Below are 22,284 nucleotides of genomic sequence, written 5' to 3'. Positions count from 1 at the left end.
ACCAGATGCTGACTGTGCAGTTGTTACTGCAGTCATGTAATACTTGCATACCTAAATACTAAATGATTGTGCAGTAACTGTTGTTATTGGTGCATGGCTTCCTGGTGATGCTGACTGTGCAGTAGCTCTTTACTGCTGCATAGTAGTATCGCATCACGGTTTGTGCCCTGTGACACTACTAAGCATTAGTAACAAGATACTGTGCAGTAAGCATCTTGTGTGTTTAACTGCATTATTGAAAGAGGTACAGGGTGTGTAAGCAGACGTGGCTGCGAGTACCTACATGCATATGTTCTCTGGGATCTACCAAGTTTTCAGTAAGTTTGCTGCATCATTAAGCTTTATGTTTAAATGGAGCATCTCAGCAATTGTTGATTTGAACAAAAACACTTTCAAACACTGAGATACTACCAGTTTTAAGGCCCCAAAATTAGGAGTGCACTGATAAAGATTTTCTTGGCCAATACTGATAGCCAATTAGTAACCAGTCATATTGGCCGATACCGATCTGATAAGAGAGCTATAGGAATGCAGCTGGGCAGTGTGGAGAGCAGCTCCCTGCAGGTAAGACTGTAAAGGGGAAGGGGCATTGTGGGGTGCAGATCAAGGTCCCCACTGTGAGGGAGGGAGTGGAGTAGGGGCAGGGGCAGGGGCAGGGGCTGGTGGGGGAGGAGCGCTGTCCAGTCTGGGTGGTAAATGGGACCCTGGGCTGGGGTGGGGAATGGGATGGAGCCTCAGGCAGCTCATCCAGGGGATCAGTGTACTGGCACTTAAAAATAGCAGCGGGGTGCTTGAACTAAAGCTCGTCAAATGAGCTGTAGCTGCCACCACCATTTTTAAGTGCGGGGATGCTTTTAACCGGAGCAGAGCCAAGTGGAGCGAGGGTGGGTGCGGGTTGCCCACTGCAGGCTTGGGGGTGTCTGCTCTGCTGCCTTTGTCTCAGAAGCCCTGCGCTGGCTACACACTCCCTGCCCACCCAGCAGCAGGAGGCATAACTCACTACCCCCACTGGTGCCAGGTGGACAAGGGGGGGTGCAAGGCTCCTGGGACAAAGGCATCAGAGCGGAGAGCCCTGAGCCCACAGTGAGCACTCTGCACCTGCCCCATGTACAAATCTGAGGGGGCACGTGCCCCCCCATGCCTCCCCCATTGGGACAGGAAGCTGTTCCACCCACACCCCCGGATGCGCTGCCCGTGGCTCCATCCCTCTCCATGCTCCAACCCCAAGTCCCTTTTACCGCCCTGTCTGGGCAGTGCCCCCAGTCCCTGCCCTACTCCCTCCCTCACTGCGGGGGCCTCTATTTGCCTCCCCCATGCCCCTTACCTCCCCCACTTCCCTTCCACAGACTTACTTGCAGGGAGCTATTCTCCATGCTACCTGGCTGCATTCCTGGCCATGTGTATGTGTGTGACCACATGCATGCACGTGGCATCCAGGGGCCCTGGCAGGAAGGCTTAATTATGTTTATCGGTGAAAATTATCTGCTACATCAGCCAAAAAAAGCTGATAGCTGATAAGATAAATTTCCCTTTTATCAGTGTTGATCCGATATGCAATCGATATATCAGTGCACCTCTACCAAAAACGTTCAGTGAATCAGAGACTCGTCTTCCTTGTTGTAGATTTGAAATAATTACTTTTTTAATGTGGAAAATAAAATTGTAGTTAAAATGTAATATAAGTTGTTAAGATAAATTGCTAAGATGAGTGGGATCATTTGGAGTTGCCCACATTTTGGTGGTATTTAGTTCTAGCTGTGGTACTGTAGGTCACAGAACATTCATTTTTTTTTTATAACTAACCAAACAATCAGACTTCTGGAATCTATAGGTTACAAAGGCTGATTAGCAGGTCTCATAACTACACTGGTTCCTTAAACTCAGTACAGATGAGATACTTTATGATTAATTAGCTAAACCCCAGAGCAGCTTGCAAATTATTTATTTATTATGTGTTAAACTGCATCATTGCAGTTTCTCTGAAAATAGCCATTTTCTAAAATATTTAAGCATTCTGATAAGAAATACAGTGAAAATATTGTTAGGTCAGATGTTGTCTACTATATATGCATTTGGCTGGATAATTTTTACATATGGGAAGAAAATGTTTTTATTTTATTTTTTTATTTTTAATTCCTTAAAGCCACGTTCACATTGAATTGTCCTCAAGCCCCTTGCTGGCACTACTGGCATGGACATTGCTATTGCATTGAAAGGAGTCGCACTGGAACTTGGATTGAAGCATTGAGATACTGCAAACGATATCGAGACACAGAGCTATTAACAATCACAAATCCTTCAGAAAAAGTAAGTATTGGGCTGTTTATGTGATTTTTAAATTTGTCTACAAGACCACTTAGACTTAACTTATTTTGTTTCTAGTCCATATCTTCTTTCTTGAGGAAGCACAAGGGTAACATTTCTTTCGTATTTTTGGTGTATTTCATCTTTTCTTACCCTGAATTATTGTGCACGTTCTGCTTGTGTGCTTCTCCATCTGTTCTGTAGTGTGGGAAGAGAGAAGCTATTGCAAGTTGGGACAGTTGTTTTCACATGTAAGCTTCAAAGGGATTTCCATGAATGCAGAGATGGTTAGCTATGTTGGTATGAAGAAAGACAAGCTAGTGCAGCGTGGCGTCTGAGAGACTAACTAGCGCAGAGGCATGAACAGTCTGCTTTGTCAGATGCTAGGACTGCCATTGCTAGCATCTGGTGGCATCTTGACCTGCCTTTTGCCTGTCAAAGGGATTTGAGCTCAGACCTTAAGAGGAAAACTTGTTTGTTAGTTACTCCATAGGATACTCTGCCTTTTTATAGTGTTGTTATAAATATAGCTATCTTTATTTCAGTCTGAGATCTAAGAGTATTTGGTCAACGTTAATTGAAGTCTTGCAGCACCCTCATGCCATGGGAAAATTAGGCAACAACAGAGCATTGACTTGCTACGTTCTCTCAGTTCTAGGACTAGATCCTGAGAGTCCTGACTCCATATCCTGCACTGCAGCCATCAGAGCCCATTTGATGTTTTGTACAGCTGTTTTCCTGGGAATGAGGCTAGAGACCGATATGTTGTTTTGCCTATGCAAAAAGTGACCTTTTTTTTTTGTTTTGAAACACTCCAAGGTCAGGATGCTTTGGAGCAAGAACTTTACGTTTGGCAGCGAGTGGCATTTATGCCAGGGATGTGCCTTGGTGAAAATCTCTACAAGTTTGCCTTTTTTTAAAGTAGAAATATGGCTGTTTTTATATGTTCTGTGAAAGCAAATGGGTTTCTTTTGAAAACTCAATGACCCTTCCCCTTGTGCTATGCAGGCAATGTGGAGGAGGGAGCTGTTTAATTTGAGTGCAAAGCGTACAAGAGCTAGATCCTAATGGTGGGGGGCAAGGAGTAGTTGGCTATAGGGATTATGGGAATGCGACTGACTGGGTTAGAGGTTTGGATTGGAGGAAAGAGAACAAGAGACTGGGAGACAGACAAGGGAGAAGGAAAGCTGTACTTCTTGGGCTAGGAGAACAGGAAGCAGTATGAAAAATGGGAAGAGGCTGAGAGCCAGTTGGCTGAAAGCAAGACACTGAAATTGGATGAGGAGCTGAAAAGAGAAGGGAGTGAGGAAAGCTGTACAAGTAGGTAGGGACAAGAAAATTGGACTCAAGAAGAATCTGGGGAAGGTGCAAGAACTGGCAGCAACAAATCAGGAAAAAGATAGCTCTGTAAAGGAGTATGGAGCTGGCAAGTGAGACTAGCAATGCAAGGAGCTGAGAGAAGAGACAGTTATACCCTGTATATGCAAATTTCTTAGAATTGTTCATAGACTTATTTTGTAAAAGCAGTAAATAGCTTGTCAAAAAGCTGTTGAGTACTCTATGCTAAGTTCTCAAAGCATTTTACAGTGTCTCCCCTAGTTGATGCTCAGAGAGGTTCATGCCAAAATTTGCAGTCATAGAAACACTGAAAATTCATCAGCTAAACCAAGATTCTCTTCTCCAAAAGTGCTGAGCACATATGAAATCTCCTGAAGCTGCAGCTTGAGGTGTTCAGAGCTCCTGTCATTTGTTTCTGATGTCTGGTCTCTGCAACCTTCCTTCCCATCCTTTACAGCAGTTACACCCAGGGAATTTGTCTTCAGAGCCTAATTTACGCCTTAAAAGCAGCATTCAGAAAATAATCAAGGTATTTCTCTGGTTATATCTAAACTTGTTGGGCACTTTGGGGATTAGGAACTACTGTGAATGCTGTTTAAAGGAGCAGTAGAAAACCAGTAGTTAATCACTGCCAGCAGCAGTCTCTGTTAGTCCCATACAGTATCGTTAGTTCAACTGTACTCCATCATGTTAAAAACTGTCACTTTAGGCTGGTCACGCTTGGTTGGCATGTGTTGGTGACACTTATCAAAGACAGCTGCTCTCTTCACAATGATTGAACCTGCCCAGCAGTTTTGACCTCAGCAGCATTGTTTATGGAGGTCCTTTCTCAGGGCTGTTGATGGCGACTCTTAACTAGCTTGTGTCTGAATTTTAATCACAGAAAAAGTTGTGTAGTAAAGGGGGAATAAATTCAAGTGAATTTTGTGAAAGCTCCAGGAGGCAGTGGGAGTATTTCCTTTTAAATCAGAAATGAGAAATTTTTGATATCATCATGCAGTCTACTAAGAAACCTAAATGGTAGGGGTGCACTGATAAAGGTTTTTTTGGCCCATTCATCTGATTGTTAACCAGCCATATTGGCCGATACTGATCTGATAGCCAATTGAAAGGAATGCAGCCAGGCAGGTTGGAGAACAGCATCTTGCCAGTAGGTCTGTGGTGGGGAAGGGCCAAGCGAGGGCAGACCAAGGCCCCCCACAGTAAAGGAGAGATTGGTTCTGGGGCAGGGGCAGGCACTGCCCTGGGCAGTAAATGGGACCCGGGGACAGAGCTACAGGCAGCTTGTCCAGGGTGGGATGCGGGGGAGGCGGCTCCCTGCTGCTGTGCACATCTCTGGGGGAGGTCTGGGGGCCATGTGCCCCCCCCGATTTGTGCACTGGGCAGAGGCGGTCTGCCCACTGTGGGCTTGGGACAAGGGCGGTGCCAGGCTTCTCCTGGTGTGGTGTTTGGCTTGGAGGTGGCGGGAGTGGGGCAGGATCAGCTGCGCAGGGCAGGCAGCTCTTCGAGGGTTGGGTATATGGGGGCTTTGGGATGACTGTATGGGTATGGGGGAATTTTGAGAGGACTGTAGCTCTCCAAGCCCCACCCCCCAGTGCTACCCCTGCTGGGGGCACTCCACTCTTCTGCCTTTCCCTTAGGAGCCCTCACCGGCTGCATGCCCCTTGCCCATCTTCCAGTGCAGGGCTCCCAAGGGAAAGGCAGCAGAGTGGAGTGCCCTGAACATGGGTGGCACTAGGGGAGGATGGGGAGGGGACTGTAGACACCCTAAAATTCTCCATAGCCCCCCCATACCCACCCCTCCCAGCGCTGCTACCACCCACCCCATGCAGCTGAGCCCGCCCCACTTCCGCCTGCTTTGAGCCCAGCCTGGGAAGAGACTAGCAAAGCCCCTGGCCCTGAGCCCACAGTGGGCAGCCTACCTCCTCCCCGCAGACAAATCCAGGAGGGCACGTGGCCCCCATGCCTCCCCCAGGGCAATGCTCAGCGGTGGGGAGCCGTGCCCCCCACTCCCCTAGACGAGCCTCCCGCAGTTCTGTTCTGCTCCTTGCCCTGGGATCCCATTTGCTGCCCCAGTCCCTGTCCCTGCCCTTGTCCCATGCAATGGGGGCCTCAGTCTGCCCCTGCCCATGCCCCTTCCCTCCCCCACTCCCCTTCCCCACCACAGACTTACTGGCAGGACACTGCTCTCCAAGCTGCTGGGAGAGCTGCTCCAGTCCTGGTTGTATGCATGGCAGCTGTGCACATGCATGCGTCTTTTATTGGTGGCATTATTGGCTACCCTGGCCAAAAAAAGCTGATATCTGAGCATGGTAATTTTCCTTTTATTGGTCCTGATTTGATACAGCACTGCTATATTGGTGCACCTGTACTAAATGAACGTTTCAGTGGAGCAAGTTCCACTAGTATACTGCATGGTGTTGTAGCATCACCCATAGGGTCTTCACATTTTCAGACTTCATTGTTGAACAAGGTTTTGCCAGATAGTCTTTGAAAATGTTGCTTTAAATATGGAGACTTAGTCACTGTTTTTACAGTTGTATGAGTCCACTGAGTGTGTTGCGATTATTTATTCTGGATTTATATCATTGAAAACAAGAAGCAAATCAGCTCTTTTGACAAAAGTGCAATGAGAACACATCAGCACAGGAAATGAATTTAAAAAAGAAACAATAAATGAGTCATTTTCTTTGCTTCGGGTGTGTTAGTAATTTAAAAAAATGTTGTCAGATTCTTTATGCAGTTCTTATTAACAGACTCACCGCAGTTTATTTCTGTTGAAGGATGTAGATCTTGTAGGTTCCCCTAAACTAGGGCTGTTAAGCAACTTTCTTTAAAAACACTAATCATTGCAAAGACAAGACATTTAAAAAGCAAAAAAGAGCATGTCATCTTGTGAATTTGATACATAACCATGCCTGCATGCACTGCTTCTATCCTCCTCTTCTCTGACTGCATGCAAATTAAATGCTTTTTTATTTTGATGTTCAAGAACTCTTTAAAAATCAAATATGCCTGGGGAGAGGCTGCGCAGAGATATTGATTAGTTTCCTGCTTTATGATGCCTGCTGCCAACTGCACTGCTTTCAGTTTTGGAACTAAATGAGTCATGCATGCTGTATGCTGGTGGGAGAGTCTTTGCACAAAATTACATCAGAGCTATCCTGTTGATACTGTGAGGTTGTATGAGTATAACTAGGAGAAGAATTTGGCCTGATGTGTGAGACCATGTTACCAAGTATTTAAAAAGACCAGAAGTCTTGCTTGAATTTTCTGCCCTACCAAAAAGATGTCATGTGACTTCAGAAAAGACACGTAACTTGCTTGTGTCTCAGTCCTCAGATTTCTAGAAGAGGGATAATAACTCTTTTTACAGTATTTGTAGGAGCAGTGTCTGAATTTCCTGGATGAAAGTTATTATACAAGTGCTGATTGTTACTCAAACCTGTTTAGAAAATAATTAATAATGTCTGTGAATTCTGCAGATGTGGATTTTAAAGTTGCCTCTGGACAATTTTTGGACTGGATTGAATAATTTGGAAGATATGACTAATTTTAGATGGTCCGAAGGATCACCAGCAGACCTGACAGCACCCTGGTAAGAATGATTTGAAAAGTTCACTTACTAAATAAGTGTGTTTTTTAAGCATACTGAGCATGTTTGCTTGATCCACATTTATTTATTTTTTCATGAGATAAAAATTAGACTTAAAAATAATCACCCGTAGAAGGTAAAAATCTGATTACATGAGTTAGTACTCATGTAATCAGTGCAGAGTCCTGCACTTAGGACAAAACAATCCTATGCACTGTGTGTACAGGCTGGGGGCTGAATGGCTGGGCAGCAGCTCTGCAGAAAAGGACCTGGGGGTTACAGTGGACAATAAGCTGAAGATGAGCCAACAGTGTGCCCTTGTTGCAAAGAAGACTAACAGCATACTGGGCTGCACTGTGGTAGGTGTGTTGCCTCCAGATCAAGGGAAGTGATTATTCCCCTCGATTCAGCACTGGTGAGGCCACATCTATAGTACTGTATTCAGTTCTGCCTCTCCCCACTACTACAGAAAGGATGTGAACAAATTGGAGAGAATCCAGTGGAGGGTGACAAATATGGTGAGGGGGCAGGGGCTTCTGAGGAAAGACTGAGGGAAGTGGGCTTATTTAGTCTGTAGAAGAGGATACTGAGGGGATTTAATAGCAGCCTTCAACTACCTGAAGGGGTGTTACAAAGAGGATGGAGCTGGACTGTTCTTGGTGATGGCAGGTGAGAGGGCAAGGAGTAATGGTCTCAAGTTGCAGCAAGGGAAGTTTAGGTTAGATATGAGGAAGAATTTTCTCACCTGGAGGGTAGTAAACCACTGGAACAGGTTACCCAGACAGGTGGTGGAAGCTCCATCCGTGGAGGTGTTCAAGACCTGGCTAGACAAAGCTTTGGCTGGGATGATTTTCTGGGGATGGTCCTTCCTTGAGCAAGGGGTTGGACTAGACCTGAGGTCCCTTCCAACTCTCATTTTCTATGAATCTGTGAAAATACCAGTGAAGCAGACTGCAGCAGAAACTCTGGCTACGTCATGCAAATTAAATGGTTTTGAAAATGGGATTCTAACCCACTAGCTCAGATATAGCCATTGCGTTGGAGAGCTTCTGAGGAAAAGATTTATGGAATATATATAACTTAACATGAAATGAAGAATACAAAGCTATTCAGTGAGACCCTCAATCCCATTCCAACCCCTTTTTCACTGGGTATAATGGCTGGAGTAGCAGTAAATGGCTGTTAAAGGTTTTCTTTCTACTGGGCACAGCAATATTGTTGTAACCTGAGTAATCCAGCAGAGAAACTTATTGCTGGTGAGACCAGAGTTCCCGCATCACAGTGTTCCAGTAGTGGGAAAGCGGGATACAAATTGGCCTGTATTTCTCTCTTTGTGTGAACAGCATAGGAGATGTGTGGCTTGGTGTTTAAAAGAGAGAAGTCTGTTTTCAAACTTGACTGCTAAAGCACAATGTAGATTTGAGAGTTCAGAGGCAGAGAATGGAACCAAAAGCTAGAGCTGGTCAATATTTCAAACATTAAATTAAAAAATGGCAACTTTCACTGAAATCTTATGATTTTGCCTCTCGTTTTTTTCCACCAACCACAGTGCTGATTAAAAATAAACAAACGAGAATGTCAGAATTTATGGTGCTGTAGTGATTATGTCTCTAGATTTTTTTTCTTTAATAGTGACTTTTTTTTTATTCCATTAAAATATAACGAGAGGTCTTGGATCACACACCCAGTTCAGCCAAACACTCCGTACTGTGTGAAAATTTCTAACGGCAATTTGATTCCTTTGGACTGTAATGCCAAGGCCCATTGGATCTGCAAGAGAAGTGCAGGTGAGAATGTGTGCAGAAATTGCTTAATTGATCAATATCTAAATCAGGTATTTTCTCACAAATGTAATTTTTAACACTCATTCCTGCAAGCTCAATGATGAGTAGTGTTTGTTTTCATAAGTAGTTCCTTAGGCAGATGTGGAACTTCCATATAATAAATTTATTAATGCTTTATGATGATGCTGTTGAGGGAAACTGTATAACTATTAAGTGAGAAAAATAGGCAGATGAGGTTCTTTGGGTAAATGTAATATCTTTTATTACACCAACTAAATAGTTGGAAAAATTGTTCTTTGTGAGCTGTGAGCCACAAATATGCTTCTCCAGGCATAGGAAGAGTCTGCCTCATATTGCTTTAGATTGCTATATTGCTTTATATTAATGGAGACTGTTGAAAAACAATGGATAAGCTTCCATTTTCAGGATCGTAAGTTCCTGGTTCACCAGAATTTCAAGAGGTGTTTTTTGTTGGTAAGACATACAGTCTTTTCTTTTATGATATTTTTCTCTGAAATGCATTGATGCTAAATAGTGAATGTGTTGCTTTAAGATGCCTACCCAGTCACTGGATACCAGTTTTAGCTCCTGAAGAACAGCAATGCACATATTACGTGCAAGTTCCAACTGCTGCCATCACAGCTACAGTAACAAAATACACCCAGATACACCCCAAAATACACATGGACGGTCCTGTGGTAGTATGGCTCCCATGTCTGAGCATGTGCTGCTCTGTCTTTTTTTTTATGGGGTTTTCTGACTCCTGGATATCCAGGGGTCAAAAAACCTGCAGAATAAAAACCCAGAGCTGCACACACTTGGGCAGTACAACCTTGCAGCGCAGAGAACACTGGATTGTGCAGCGTGTGGCGCCCCAAACACATTTGCGGTGCCGCATGCCGCACAGCTGCGCTTACCCAGACGCACCCTTAGGGTTCAAAGGGGCTTATAGGGAATATAGTCAGGAAAAAAACATTATGGGAGTAAGCTCTTACTACTAAGGGCTTGTTTACATTTGACATTTTTTGCTGATTTTATTATATTGGGGATAGATTATTTCATATCAGGAACTGAAATAAACGATATCAGTGTAAGGTGTCTTTATACCGGTATGATAGGAAAAAAAATCACATTGCTGACTAACAGCTGTACTAGGAAAACTTGTAAGGAAGAAAAAGCCTTTAGCTTTGATTTTTCTGTGATCAAGGTCTTAGCACAGTCCATTTTTTTCAAATGAAATTCATTTTTCACTTGATATTCTTAATGTATTAAACAGGAACCACATGCTACTGTTGAGTCATCTTGTCAGGGTAGTTAAAGCATGCTTTGATTAATCTTTTTCATTAGTGTTTTTGTAAATCTTAACTGGACAGTTAAGTGCTGTTCATTTTGCTTCTGTGGAGACAGTGATAACAATGAGCTGTGTATGAAAGGAGGCAGAAATGAGTTATGAGTCTTAGAAAATAATAGAAGCCTGCTGTCACGGTTTTTACTTTTTTGATTAAAGTTGAATTTCGCAGAATGCTCTTCTTAAAGCCGTAGGAAACGCCTTATGAACTATGTCAACACTTTATCAAACAAAGATCTCTTGGATTTCAGCTGCTAGGTTTTCATTATCTTTTTGACAATTTTTGCAGCTATTTTTTATACCTTTTATTTGTAACAATAAGGAAAAAAGGAAATCACTTTATAAAATGCCTTTGACTTACCCATGACCATAGCAGTCTGTTGAACGTGGCCTGGCTTTGTGCTCTGTCTTCTGTGTTAGATTTGTTTTTGAAAGCTGGTCTGCACATACAGCTTTGCAGTTTTTGAATTGCTCTTGATTCCTGCATGCTATATGTGATAAATAGTTTAGAAATAGGCATTGTTCTTTTCTTTTTAAGTATCAGGATATTTTTTTTAAAACAACAGAATGACACAAGGTTTGCAAACTGATGCAAGAAAACTAAAAAGGCAGATTAAATCTTTTATCTTTTAACCTTTATATTTTTCCTTTGTTACACAACTTTTGAATGCTGATGACACAGAGAGAGCTAACCTGCAATTTTCACATGGCCATACAATAAAGCATGACTCAGAAGTAATCCAAGATCATTTCCCTGCTTCTCCTGGTTCTCAAAAATAGTTTGCTTTGTCTCACATTTTCTGGAAAATTGCACAACTTCATTATTGTCTTTTTAATTTTTTTTTCCAGTTAGAAAGACTTTGTCAAATGCCATCTTTCACTTTGAACCTGCTCTCTGATGCTGTACAATTTATCAATACAGCAATGCTTGGGTTGAGTCAAATTCACTCCTGTATACTGAAGGACTGGCACATAGCATATGTTTTACTTATGTTTCTAGTTTGAGGACTTAGGTGGTACATAAGCCTTGCTCCTGCTCAGCTTTCAGTCATTGACAAGAAGGAAAGTAGAGGCAATCAGGTCATCCTGTTGTAGAAGTGGAGCAGTAGTGTGTATTGCAGTGTGCATGGAAAAAAAACTGGAGAGATCACTGCCATAGAGGTCCCATCAGATTGTGGCAAATTGCAAGCTCACTCTTTTCATTATGGATTTTTGGTTGACTAAAACAGCAAGAAATCTTTAACTTTGGAGAAGTTACACAACCAGCTGTGGTTTTGCAGGTAGAGGAAGTTGGGCTCATTGCAGAGGTTGGATTGTCACCTAAGTTGTGCCTTTGGGAGCATAGGTGGACATCTAGCTGTATAATTGCTCTTTATGTTTCTTTTATTTTCTTGTTCTCCCCTTCTCTTTAGATGTTGAGCGATATCAAGAACATAAAGCCAAAGTCCTTCTCTCATCGACACGTGATCCATTAGAAGTACATGCAGATTTGCATTCTGCTAAAGAAGCCTGCCTGGAACTTAGGGAGAAGTGCACAGGAATTTCTACCTGGCAGAATGTTTATGCTCTTGCTGGAGGAACAGCATTGATGAAAAGTGAAGAGAGCAATTCCTACGCCTACGTAAAATCAGGTAAGCCTGAAATATTCAGGTAGCCCACAGATCCCATGCACTCTGATAAGACCAGTTACAAGCCCTGTCTAGAGGAACAGAAAGTGGCTTCCAGTATTTCTAATGTGATGCTGCTATTAACTGCTAGGTTAACAGTGATAGCGTGGTTATTACTAATTCTGAGTGTCTTCTTTTATTGTTCCAAGATGGTTTTACATTGTGCAGTGTTGTGTCATATAGTTAAAGACATTTAATTTCCAGACTTCTGTGGGTGTCCTCTCAGTTTCTATTGGCAGGACAAATTGTACCAATGCTGCCAAAGTATAAGAGAAAAGGTTGGACTCCTTTGGTATCTGTCAGGAGTTGATATGTTCCAATCCAGATTTGAGGTTTAAACACAAAACAAATTGTTATATTTCACCAAAGCTGAATTCAAGTGCTGAAATCTAGCCACAGAAGGGCGAGCACTGCAAGGCTTTCTAGGGGTGAAGCATACCCCCAGGCTGGCATATAGAGATAGAGCTATGGCTGTGCATACTCCTTGCCTCCACTCTCCATTTTGCATCCAGATTCCCAAAAGAAGCAACTTAGAAGTAGGCTTTCACTGGGGAACAGGGGCCCCTTTCTCTTTACTTCTCCCCTAGCTATAAAAGGGACTGTCACAGACATATCCAGCCATTGTATCGTAACCGTGTGGCCATGAAATGCATGGCATGGCAGCTTCCACTCTTGCTTTTTAGATTGTGCTATGGGTTACTTTGGAAAGGATTGTTCGTCTGTGTGCAGTTTATGTTACAATAATGGCCTCTGCAATCCATACACAGGCACTTGCAATGATTTCCACTTTTGCAGTGCCCAGAGTGCACCAACAGCCTGTCAAAGAGGTACGTAAATGATAACACAGGCATTGTACATGCAGGGTGGAGGGAGGAGGATTGTATTTGTTTAATGCAGTACAAAACTTTGAAGATCCGCATGTGTTTTTGGTGTCATTTTACATGTGCTAACTTTTGCTGTTGTTTTTCTTTCCCATTCATTTTGTCAGTGATTAACTAATGATCCTTTCATTAGATGCCAGTAAACAGGACCTTTTTGTATTTTTACTTCCTTTTTTGACCAGAAATGAAAAGTTTATGGTGCCCACGTTTTCCTGGTTGGTCGTATTGGGAAGGCAACTGTTACTTTGTGAGCACAGAAACCTCTGTCAGTTGGGTAAAAGCAAGGCAGATGTGTAGAAGATTCAGAAGTGCAGATCTGCTGTGGATTGGGAGCCAAAAAGAACTGGTATTTCTTATATTTGGTGGGAAAATGTGAATGAAACACAAAAAAAGAAAAAAACCCTATAATCTTAGACTTAAATCTAATGTTTTAGACCTTGCTGCAGTAAATACCACTATATCCAAAAAAGTCATGTTGTCTTATGTCATTGATAGGCTTGGCTGTTGTCTCTAATTACATCTGAAACTTTTTGGATTGGACTGAATAGCAGGCAACAAGAATCTATATGGATTTGGTCAAATGGGAACTCAGCAGCCAAAGAACTTCACTGGTAAAGTAGTGTTTAGGACTGTGATGGGCATTTTGAGGACCAGACTTTGGTGTTGTGAACACATAGTTCTCCTGAAGTTAGTAGCTGTACTGATTCCACCAGCTGAGAATGATGGCCCATAAAAGTACTTAAAGACAAAACAGCATAAGTGATGCTTCACATTTTAAGTTGTCATACAGTACTGGTTTAAGTTATAATAATAATCAATAATAATCTTGCATCCTAGGAAAATATTTTACTGAAACTTACCTAAGTTATTGAAACTTTTTAAAAGTTCTATCAATATTTTGAAATTCAGAATATAAGAAAAAGTGTGATTTATTGTGCAATTTTCTTTCCCCATTTTTGATCAGTTTGAAAATATCTAAATCTGTAGGAATAGTGTATTATTTGGGAAAAGACCCATGTATTTGGGAAGAGCCTGCTGTGTAGGCCAGCATTCTCAAGTTGCTGAAGCCCAACTATCTGTTGAAATGTATGGCAAAGAGCAACAATGAAGTGTGTTACTGAAAGGGTGCTTGAAACAGCATACCCTCTTTACCACAGTGCCGTAAGCACCAGTTCCTGTTCAACTGTTTTTTTGCTGTAATAAGAATATGGTGGGTTAGTACACTGTACATGGGAGGAAGATGTATGCTTCTTTCAGATGCTATAAAAGCTGGTTTGCTTCTTTCACGTGTTGTCTGTATTCCCTAAACAACAGCCATGAGCTGAAGGATTGAATTTAGGTTCTGTTCATGGATAATTTATTAATGGAATGTGATGCTAAGCAAATTATATAACCACTCTGTGCTGCAATTTCTGCATTTGTAAAAAGGAGACTATAGAACTTGTCTGTCTTCCTAAAAAGACATTTTTTCCTGATTTTTACAGTGGCAAAAAGGAAACAAAAACAGCTTTTTTCATTCTAATTCATATGTTAATGTGCCAGCATGGTATTTCTAATAAATAGCAGTAACAAAACGGAGCACAACACCATGTTCCTAGGGGCAGTGGTGCATTTGGTTTCAGAGGGCACTGAAAGGATGCTAGTTGTGCCCTTACTCGTCCTGGCCACAATTTGATCCCATGCAGACACTAACACCAAAGCTACAGACCATATGCATCTCTAAATTTGAAGGTGTAAGTGGTACTGAAGTAGTGATCAGTGCTTACATTTATCCTCTGCACTGGGATTTCACTCTTAGTGGCTGAATCAGCCTAGAAGTTAATGTAAAGATTTGCCAAGAGTGTTTTGAGACTTAAGTTTCCAAAGTTCTTGTATGCCAAGGACTGTTGTTCTAATGCTTTAAGTTTTAATGGCCATCTTACACATGTAAGCTTTTTAAAAAAAGTAAATGTTCCAGGAGATTCCCTGTGTACTTGCATGTCAGGTTACCCATGTCTGGAGACTCAGCTGGAAGATGTGCCGGTATGAAATCAACATCCTCAAGTATTTTGAAGTTAAACTGTGAGGATGAGCACAGGTGGCTCTGTAAGAAAACTGAATGTAAGTTGCAATGAAGGAGTTTTTATGAAAAAAAAACTTAAAACCAATCTTTTTTGCTAGTTACTGTTAAATATTTAAGTGGGAGAATAGAATTAAGTGCATATTAATCATATAAAGTGACTTTCATAAAAATTCTGCCCTAAACACAGCAGTCAGAAAAGAGGAAACGTTGTAAGAGTGTGTAGGCTGATAGATACCAGGGAGATTCTGAGAGTCTGTAAAGGGGCATCTCTTGGTTGAAGTCATTGAGGGCTGTATCTTTTTGGCTCGTGACAGTGAATCTGGTATTGTCAATGCAGCTATGCATTTTTTTGATTTCAGGTTTTGTTCAAGAGACTTTTATCATTATACTTTAGTAGGAGTGCACCGATAAAGATTTTTTTGGCCAGTACCAATGGCAGATTATTAACCAGCCATATAGCCCAATACTGATCCAATAGGCAATATGCAGCGTGGCAGCTTGGAGAGCATTGTCTTGCCGGTAAGTCTGTGGTGGTGGGGGGACAGGTGTGTGTGGGGAGGTGGGGGGCAGATCAAGGCCCCCAGAGTGAGGACGGAGTGGGCTGGGGCTGGGGCAGGGGCAGGTGCTGCCCAGCTAGGGCAGTGAATGCAACTCTGGAAGCGGGGCAGAGCTACAGGCAGCTCATCTGGGGGTCGTGGGAAGATGGCTCCCCACTGCAGCATGCACCTGCACGGGAGGTCTGGGGGGGCATATGTCCCCTGTATTTGTGCATGGGGTGAGGGCGGGTTGCCCACTGTGGGCTGGGGGGCCAGGGGCTGCACTGACCTCTTCCTGGCAACAGGCTGGGTTAGGGCTCCATTTGGGGCAGGCAGGGGTGAGCGGGAGGGGGGTTATAGGGTGAGCTACAACCATCCCAAAATTCCTGGTAGCTACCCTGTAGCTACCGATCCCAGCGCTGCCCCAGCCCAGCCTCCCTGCTGGGTTGAGGCTGGCGCAGCCCCTGGCCCCAAGCCCGCAGCAGGCAGCCTGCCTTTACCCTGTGCAAAAATCTGGGAGGCACATGTGTCCCCCATGCCTCCCGTTGGGGTGCATGCAGCAGTGGGGAGCTGCCTCTCTCTCCTCACCCTCCTGCCCCCTGCACCAGACAAGCCACCCATGGTTCTCCCCTGCTTTCAGGGTTGCATTCATTGCCCTTGCTGGGCAGCTGCTTCTGCCCTTGCCCCTGCCCCAGCTCCACTTCCTCCCTCACTGTGGAGGGTCTCCATCTGTCCCCTCCATGTCCCTTCCCCCTACAGACTTAGTGGTAGGATGTTGCTTTCCAAGCTTCTGGGCTGCATTCCTGGTCATGTGCATGCTGTGGCTGTGCACATGCACATGGCATTTAACTGTGACATTATTGGCTATACTGGCCAAAAAAAGCCAATTGCCAATAATATCAATTATCCTTTTATTGGTGCTGATCGGATATGGACTGATATATCATTGCATTTCTATACTTTAGTTCTTTCCTTTTTTGACCTTAATTCTATGATGATTGAAGGCATGCTCAGGGAGCTACCAATTGGCTGTGTCGTTGCACTTGAGTTCGCACCAAAAATCGTGCGTCTTTCATGACAGGTTACCCCAGGCCATATATTGTCCTGGTTTTATCTATCTATACATAGATATCGAGCATAAGATCCTTATTTCAGAGGCTCATTTTGTTGGTGTGCTGCTGAGTGCAGCTATCTTTATGCTGAACCTGTATTCCCAAGATGTGCAGTGACAGGGGAGACCTGCCTGTCACAGTAAGTCCCTGACATTGTAACTTGTTAGTGATGACTCCAGTGGCAGTGCTACCTCAAGTGATGGAAGGTGAGCAACTTTGGAATATAACGTGAAACTGACTGATGGGGTCACATAATATGCAACTAATGTTTAAAACCTCCAAATCTGTAGTTTCCTCGTGTTATTCGTGGATGTAAAATTGGTTGAATTTTTGCAAAAATTCTTTGAAAACAATGGTTGTAAGAAACTATTTTTTGATATAGCAAATTTCTAAATGCATGACTTAAACAAAGGCAGAGAAGAGTTTTCATGATAAAAGATGCATTTTCACCTCAGGTTAATGTAGCCATATACTTTGTGTATGATTTGCTTTAATCCCAGGCGTAGTCTATGCCCACATTCCAGATTTCTCAGGTGGTGTCAGAAAGCGACAATGTAGTTAGAAAAGCCACAATCTAATCTATCCATGGCCAAAATCGCACCCAAAACTAATGATTATTTTCAAAAACTCACTTTGAGTGTCTTCCTCAAATTGATAGTTGCAGTGTGCACTTGTTTTGCTGTTTCTTTTTCACAGCGCCAAACATTTTTGATGTGTTTCTTGAGCGATACCTATCAGGGCCGCTTTCATCAAAGAAAATATACGACTCCCTTCATGATGCCAAGGTAGACTGTTTATATGACAACAACTGCACAGGAGTAGTTAAGGTCTCTAATTACTTCAGAAGAGTGGCAGGAATTGATGAGATCCATTTTTCTGAATTGGCTGCTGACTCAGATGCTGTTACATATGTGAAACAGGGTACGTATCACACACCAGCTAAACATTGCTGTAGGTACAGAAGAATCATCTGTGGTAAACATTCACATTTACTGTTTAAACTATAGTCATTTAATATGCCTATGGTTATTTAAAGCAAAGTCAAATTATTTCATGAAAATGGGGGCATTTTTAGTTTTGGTCCCCAAAAATGTCTGTGTGCGCTGGTGTGTTAATTTGCCACATTTGGAAGTTTGCAGTACAAATGTTGAACAAAATTAGTCTGCTTCTTCGAAGTTCATTTCCTTAATCTTTTCTGCATCACCAGTTTTGAGTGTTCAGTATAATCTTAAAATAAACTTTTTATAAATAATTTTTCCCCCAGTTGTGAAAATGACAAATTCAGTTAAAATTCTGTGAAATACTTAGAAATGACAGTGTGAAGTACAGTTGGAATCTTTTATATTACTTTCAAATATTAAATTCTTTAAAATGTTTTGGACTGATTCTGCCATAGAATGGATGTTTTTGGAGGGCATTCACCACATTTCCAATTCACTGTACTTTAAATGCCCCGTTCTCTAGTGCTATGCCAGGAAGATGCACAGTGAAATCAGACCCTTAACTTTTATGTTTACATTTCAAGTAGCTGCATATAGATATTGTTTTATAATAGATCTCTTTGAAGAAGTTTTGCCCCTTCCTTCCCAACTATGAAATATCAATGCTTCTTTGCCAGTGGCGTTAGTTTGGGTACCTGTTAGTTTCTGGGGTAGGGCAGCCCCTGTCACTGACATGGATGACTACCCTTAAATTTTACAACTAAGCATTTTTATTGCTGTTGCATCTCTAGATCTCTAGTTCCTGTACTTGGCTCTGATGGACAAGTGCTCACTCTTACTAATGGGGCTGGAAAGGACCCTAGGTGACATCAGTATCCCCAAAGTCTGTGCTGAAATGGTACCTTGGTATATGTTGGACCGGTTGGACATGTCTTTTAACTTGCGCTAGCTGTTGTTGGCAGCTAGAAATTGCAATGGTGCATATGGTGACAGTAGTGGCATTGTGGTCTGAACACAACCTGGGGGTACCTCGCCTCTGGGTTGAGCTTTCTGTGACTTCAGCCAGCTGTAGGTTAGTTTTGTACCAAAACAGCCCCTATTGCTTGGCTGTTCCGTAATATATAAAGGGTACAATTGTGGCCTTTTATTCGTTATACCTTTGCATCACTGCCACGTAGTTATAAAACTTTCTGTCTGGGACTATTTTACACCTACTTCGTGGTGTTAGAAATGACTGCAGAACAATGATATGGGACTCTGCTCTTTTAAATGATGCAATGCATGCAGTATGTTTTTTCTGCAAGTGAATAAATGAATTTACTTGTTGGCTGCAGAAATCATATGAAAGATCGTACAAGTTAAGAAAATACTGCTTCCACAGCATCTTGGTTAAGGCCTTGGCTGTGGAGTTCCTAAAGAGGTGGTAAAACTGAACTCAGAATCATGTTTTTCCTTACAGATAATTTAGGAAGTTGTTTAGCTACATCCCTGTTACTGTATTTTTAACTTTGCTCTGTTGATGGTCTCCATGCAGAATGTTCTTTCGGATACTATGGAGAAAACTGTGTGCATCTGTGTCCCTCATGCCGTGGAAAGTTTAGGTGCAACTCAGTAATGGGCAAATGCCCAGAAAAGTTAACCTGCATGGACCAATTTAAAGGTGAAATTTGTGAATCAGGTACAGTAATAATTGGTTTGGCTTTTTGAATTTCCTTGTTCTGTCCACTGTGTGTAGTACAGCCTAGGAAGATGTTTTAAAATGTCACTTGTCCAAAAACAGCTTGGTCCATACTGGTAAATGTTCTCATGAGACATGAGTGTTTTTTTTCTAACCCAGATGAATTAATTTCTGAAAATACTGGGGCATGAGAGAACACAGGTTTGATGAGCTGAGTTTGCTAGTCCTAATTCAATAACTGGGAAGCCTAACCTAAAGCAGAAAGGGAAATCAGACCTACTGCCTCTGCTTCCTTGAGAAAGATGCTGAGAGGCATTTTGTCACGTTCCCTTTTTGAATGGGGCAATACTGGCTTGTAGAGAGCTGAATGAGGAATTAAGGAATGCAGCAGACAGGGCTGGCTATTTTTTCTGCTTTGATGGCATTTACAGGAAACTTGTGGGAGGAAACTGATTTTGCACCCCAGTTTCATGTGAAAAATATTCAGAATAGTCAAAATATAAAAAAAACCCCTTAAATAAAAAGTCCAACAGCACAAATATTCAAATCAGGTATTTTTATATTGTTTTAATGTATTTTTATAATTAATCTTCTTAAATAATAACAATTCTTCTGGTTTTATAGTAGTACCTAGGAATCACAGTTAAGGATTAGGGTTGTGTTGTAGCTGTTGCTTATAGAGACACAGTTTTGTTGTTTGTCTTTAGAAAGCACATGTGTATTTGCAGAAAATTGGAAAACTTCTGAATTCTTGTCTCTCCCCACCCCACCCTCTCCTGAGCTTATTGCCCATCTATGTCCCTAGTCATGATGTATTGTCTGTTGCCCAATGAGTGTCCATTTGAAGCAGCAGGTCTGTATAGCTTTCTTTATTCCTTTTGTCCTACTTTTTCTTTGTTTACAGGCCTCACCAGTTTAAAATGCCCTCAAGATCCTATCTGGTGGTATTGGAACGGCAATTGTTACTACATAGAAAGGAAAGAGATGATGCCATGGGAGCAGGGTTTAGCCCAGTGTACATTTTATAACAATGCTAGTCTTGCTAAGATAGATAATGAAGAAGAAAAGGTATTTTGTGCAGAAAAGTTGTTATGTTCAGTCTAAAGAACACAACAATTTTAACATCTCATGTGTATTTTATATTGTCAAGCCTGGAAGTTCAGTTAATTTCTCTCTCTGTTTTGCCTCTCTCTTGGGATGTTTTAGTCTTGTGCATGACTTTTAAGACAGCAGAAACAATGATGACATCTTTGTTTGCCAAATGGGGGTCTCCAGTGACTTTCTAGCTGGACCTGAGAGGTAGTTCAAAGAGAAGCCCTTTGTGGGAGCTTAATTATAGTTTCCTCCCACTTCTGATTTCAGATGTGGGTAGCTTCCATGTTGGAAGGTGATGCCTGGATTGGTTTGTCAAGGCAGAAGGATGCTTGGAATTGGATTAATGGACATGAGGCTGAACTTAACTCCAGCTGGTAAGGAGAATAGCTAACTCAATGATGAAAGCTTAGTAGGTAAGGGGTTGGGCAGGGGGATGCTATATGCACGACTGTTTCATGGTATCAACTGGTCTTCATTAACCTGAGGTTTTTCTAACTAATTCCTTGTTTTTATTTCCCCAAATCAGTGCACTGGTCTGAAGTGGAATAGTTTGGTGCTGCCTCATGTTAGCAGTCACCATATTCATGTTCTTTATAGATTTGCATTCAGCTATGGGTACTAGATTTTGCACTTGATACATTTGGTGGGCATTAACATTTTTGTTGAGAAAGAATGAGAGCTTTTATACTTGCTAGTGCAGTGCTTCATGAGCTAAGATATAGACAGTATCTGAGCCAACTTTATCACTCAGTACAAATAATAGGTCAGGTATTACTTTATCAGGCACTGAGGACCCTGTTGTAGAGATGGTTGAAAAGAAAGAATACACAAGAAGATGTATTCAGATTTTCAAAAAAAAGTCATCTTACTTTCAAATTTCAAAAATGGCTGCTAGCACATTTCTTAGCACCTGTACTTCAGTTGAGGAGTTACCCCAGTGACTTCATTCTACTTTAGTGTTGCCTAAAGGGTTGCAGGTGTCTACCATAAGAACCAGTGGTTATGTTACCTTTCCTACCTTAACACAGAGAAAGTATGGCCCAGTGGTTGGCTCCAGTACCAACAAACTGGCAAACTGGTCAGTGTGATTGTACCTCATTTTATTATACTGGGAATAGTATCGTCACTGCCTTAATGAGATGTTGTAATGATAAATATATTAAAGATTGTGGCTGTTTGCAGACATTAAAAAAAAAAGTGGTGCTTTAAACTTGGCGTGCTCCTGTGCTGAGCCCAGCACGTGCCCAGAAGAGGCATTGTGTTAGTTGGAACCAGCTCGCCCAAAGCGTGTATAAATTGGGCACTAGTGGGGCTTTTTTGGTGCTTTTTTCTAATAGCCAATTGACTCAGCTTTAGATAAAAGTGCCAAACAGCCCTGCTGAAGCACCCAATCTATATAGATGCTGCAGAACCGGGTCGAAGTAACGTGCTGCTTCTTTCAGTAAAGCATGTTTTTTGTTTTGTTTTGTTTTGTTTTTTAATGTCTGCAAGCAGCCCATGAGTTTGGGTATATGAAAGCCATATACATAGATTCATAGATGTTAGGGTCGGAAGGGACCTCACTAGGTCATTGAGTCTGACCCCCCCCTGCCCTGGGCATGAAAGAGTGCTGGGGTCAGACAACCCCAGCTAGGAGCTTGTCCAGTCTCTTCTTCCCCAAGGTAGGGGAGAACACCACCTCCCTTGGAAGCCCATTCCAGATTCTGGCAACCCTAACTGTGAAGAAGTTCTTTCTAATGTCCAACCTAAATCTGCTCTCCATCAGTTTGTGGCCATTGTTCCTAGTTACTCCAGGGTGTGCCCTAGTAAATAGAGCATCTCCTATTTCAGGGGCGGGCAGTTATTTTGGGCGAATGGCTGCTTACTGAGTTTTGGCAAGCCATCGAGGACTGCATGACAGGCAGCCGGGGCAGATAAATACTAATTTTCTAAATTTTTAGGGG

General features: G+C 42.3%; 1 protein-coding gene across 1 annotated transcript in view; it reads left to right on the top strand.

Annotated features, from left to right (window-relative positions):
- Nucleotides 1-22,284, top strand: part of LOC109310035 — a 94,041-nt gene that overhangs the window by 12,724 nt on the left and 59,033 nt on the right. Inside the window, exons 2-13 of the mRNA XM_019534984.1 lie at nucleotides 2,144-2,307; nucleotides 7,128-7,240; nucleotides 8,906-9,024; nucleotides 11,782-12,000; nucleotides 12,720-12,863; nucleotides 13,100-13,263; nucleotides 13,413-13,528; nucleotides 14,902-15,017; nucleotides 17,324-17,548; nucleotides 19,103-19,246; nucleotides 20,151-20,314; nucleotides 20,609-20,715. Of these exons, the coding sequence (XP_019390529.1) occupies nucleotides 2,144-2,307; nucleotides 7,128-7,240; nucleotides 8,906-9,024; nucleotides 11,782-12,000; nucleotides 12,720-12,863; nucleotides 13,100-13,263; nucleotides 13,413-13,528; nucleotides 14,902-15,017; nucleotides 17,324-17,548; nucleotides 19,103-19,246; nucleotides 20,151-20,314; nucleotides 20,609-20,715 (1,795 nt within the window). The remainder of the gene's footprint in view (nucleotides 1-2,143; nucleotides 2,308-7,127; nucleotides 7,241-8,905; nucleotides 9,025-11,781; nucleotides 12,001-12,719; nucleotides 12,864-13,099; nucleotides 13,264-13,412; nucleotides 13,529-14,901; nucleotides 15,018-17,323; nucleotides 17,549-19,102; nucleotides 19,247-20,150; nucleotides 20,315-20,608; nucleotides 20,716-22,284) is intronic.

This window comes from Crocodylus porosus, unplaced genomic scaffold (genome assembly GCF_001723895.1).
Source record: "Crocodylus porosus isolate Cpor-Errol unplaced genomic scaffold, CroPor_comp1, whole genome shotgun sequence".
Classification (NCBI taxonomy): Eukaryota; Metazoa; Chordata; order Crocodylia; family Crocodylidae; genus Crocodylus; species Crocodylus porosus.
The sequence above is the reverse complement of the archived record's forward strand: the minus strand, read 5'-3'. Positions and strand labels throughout refer to the sequence as shown.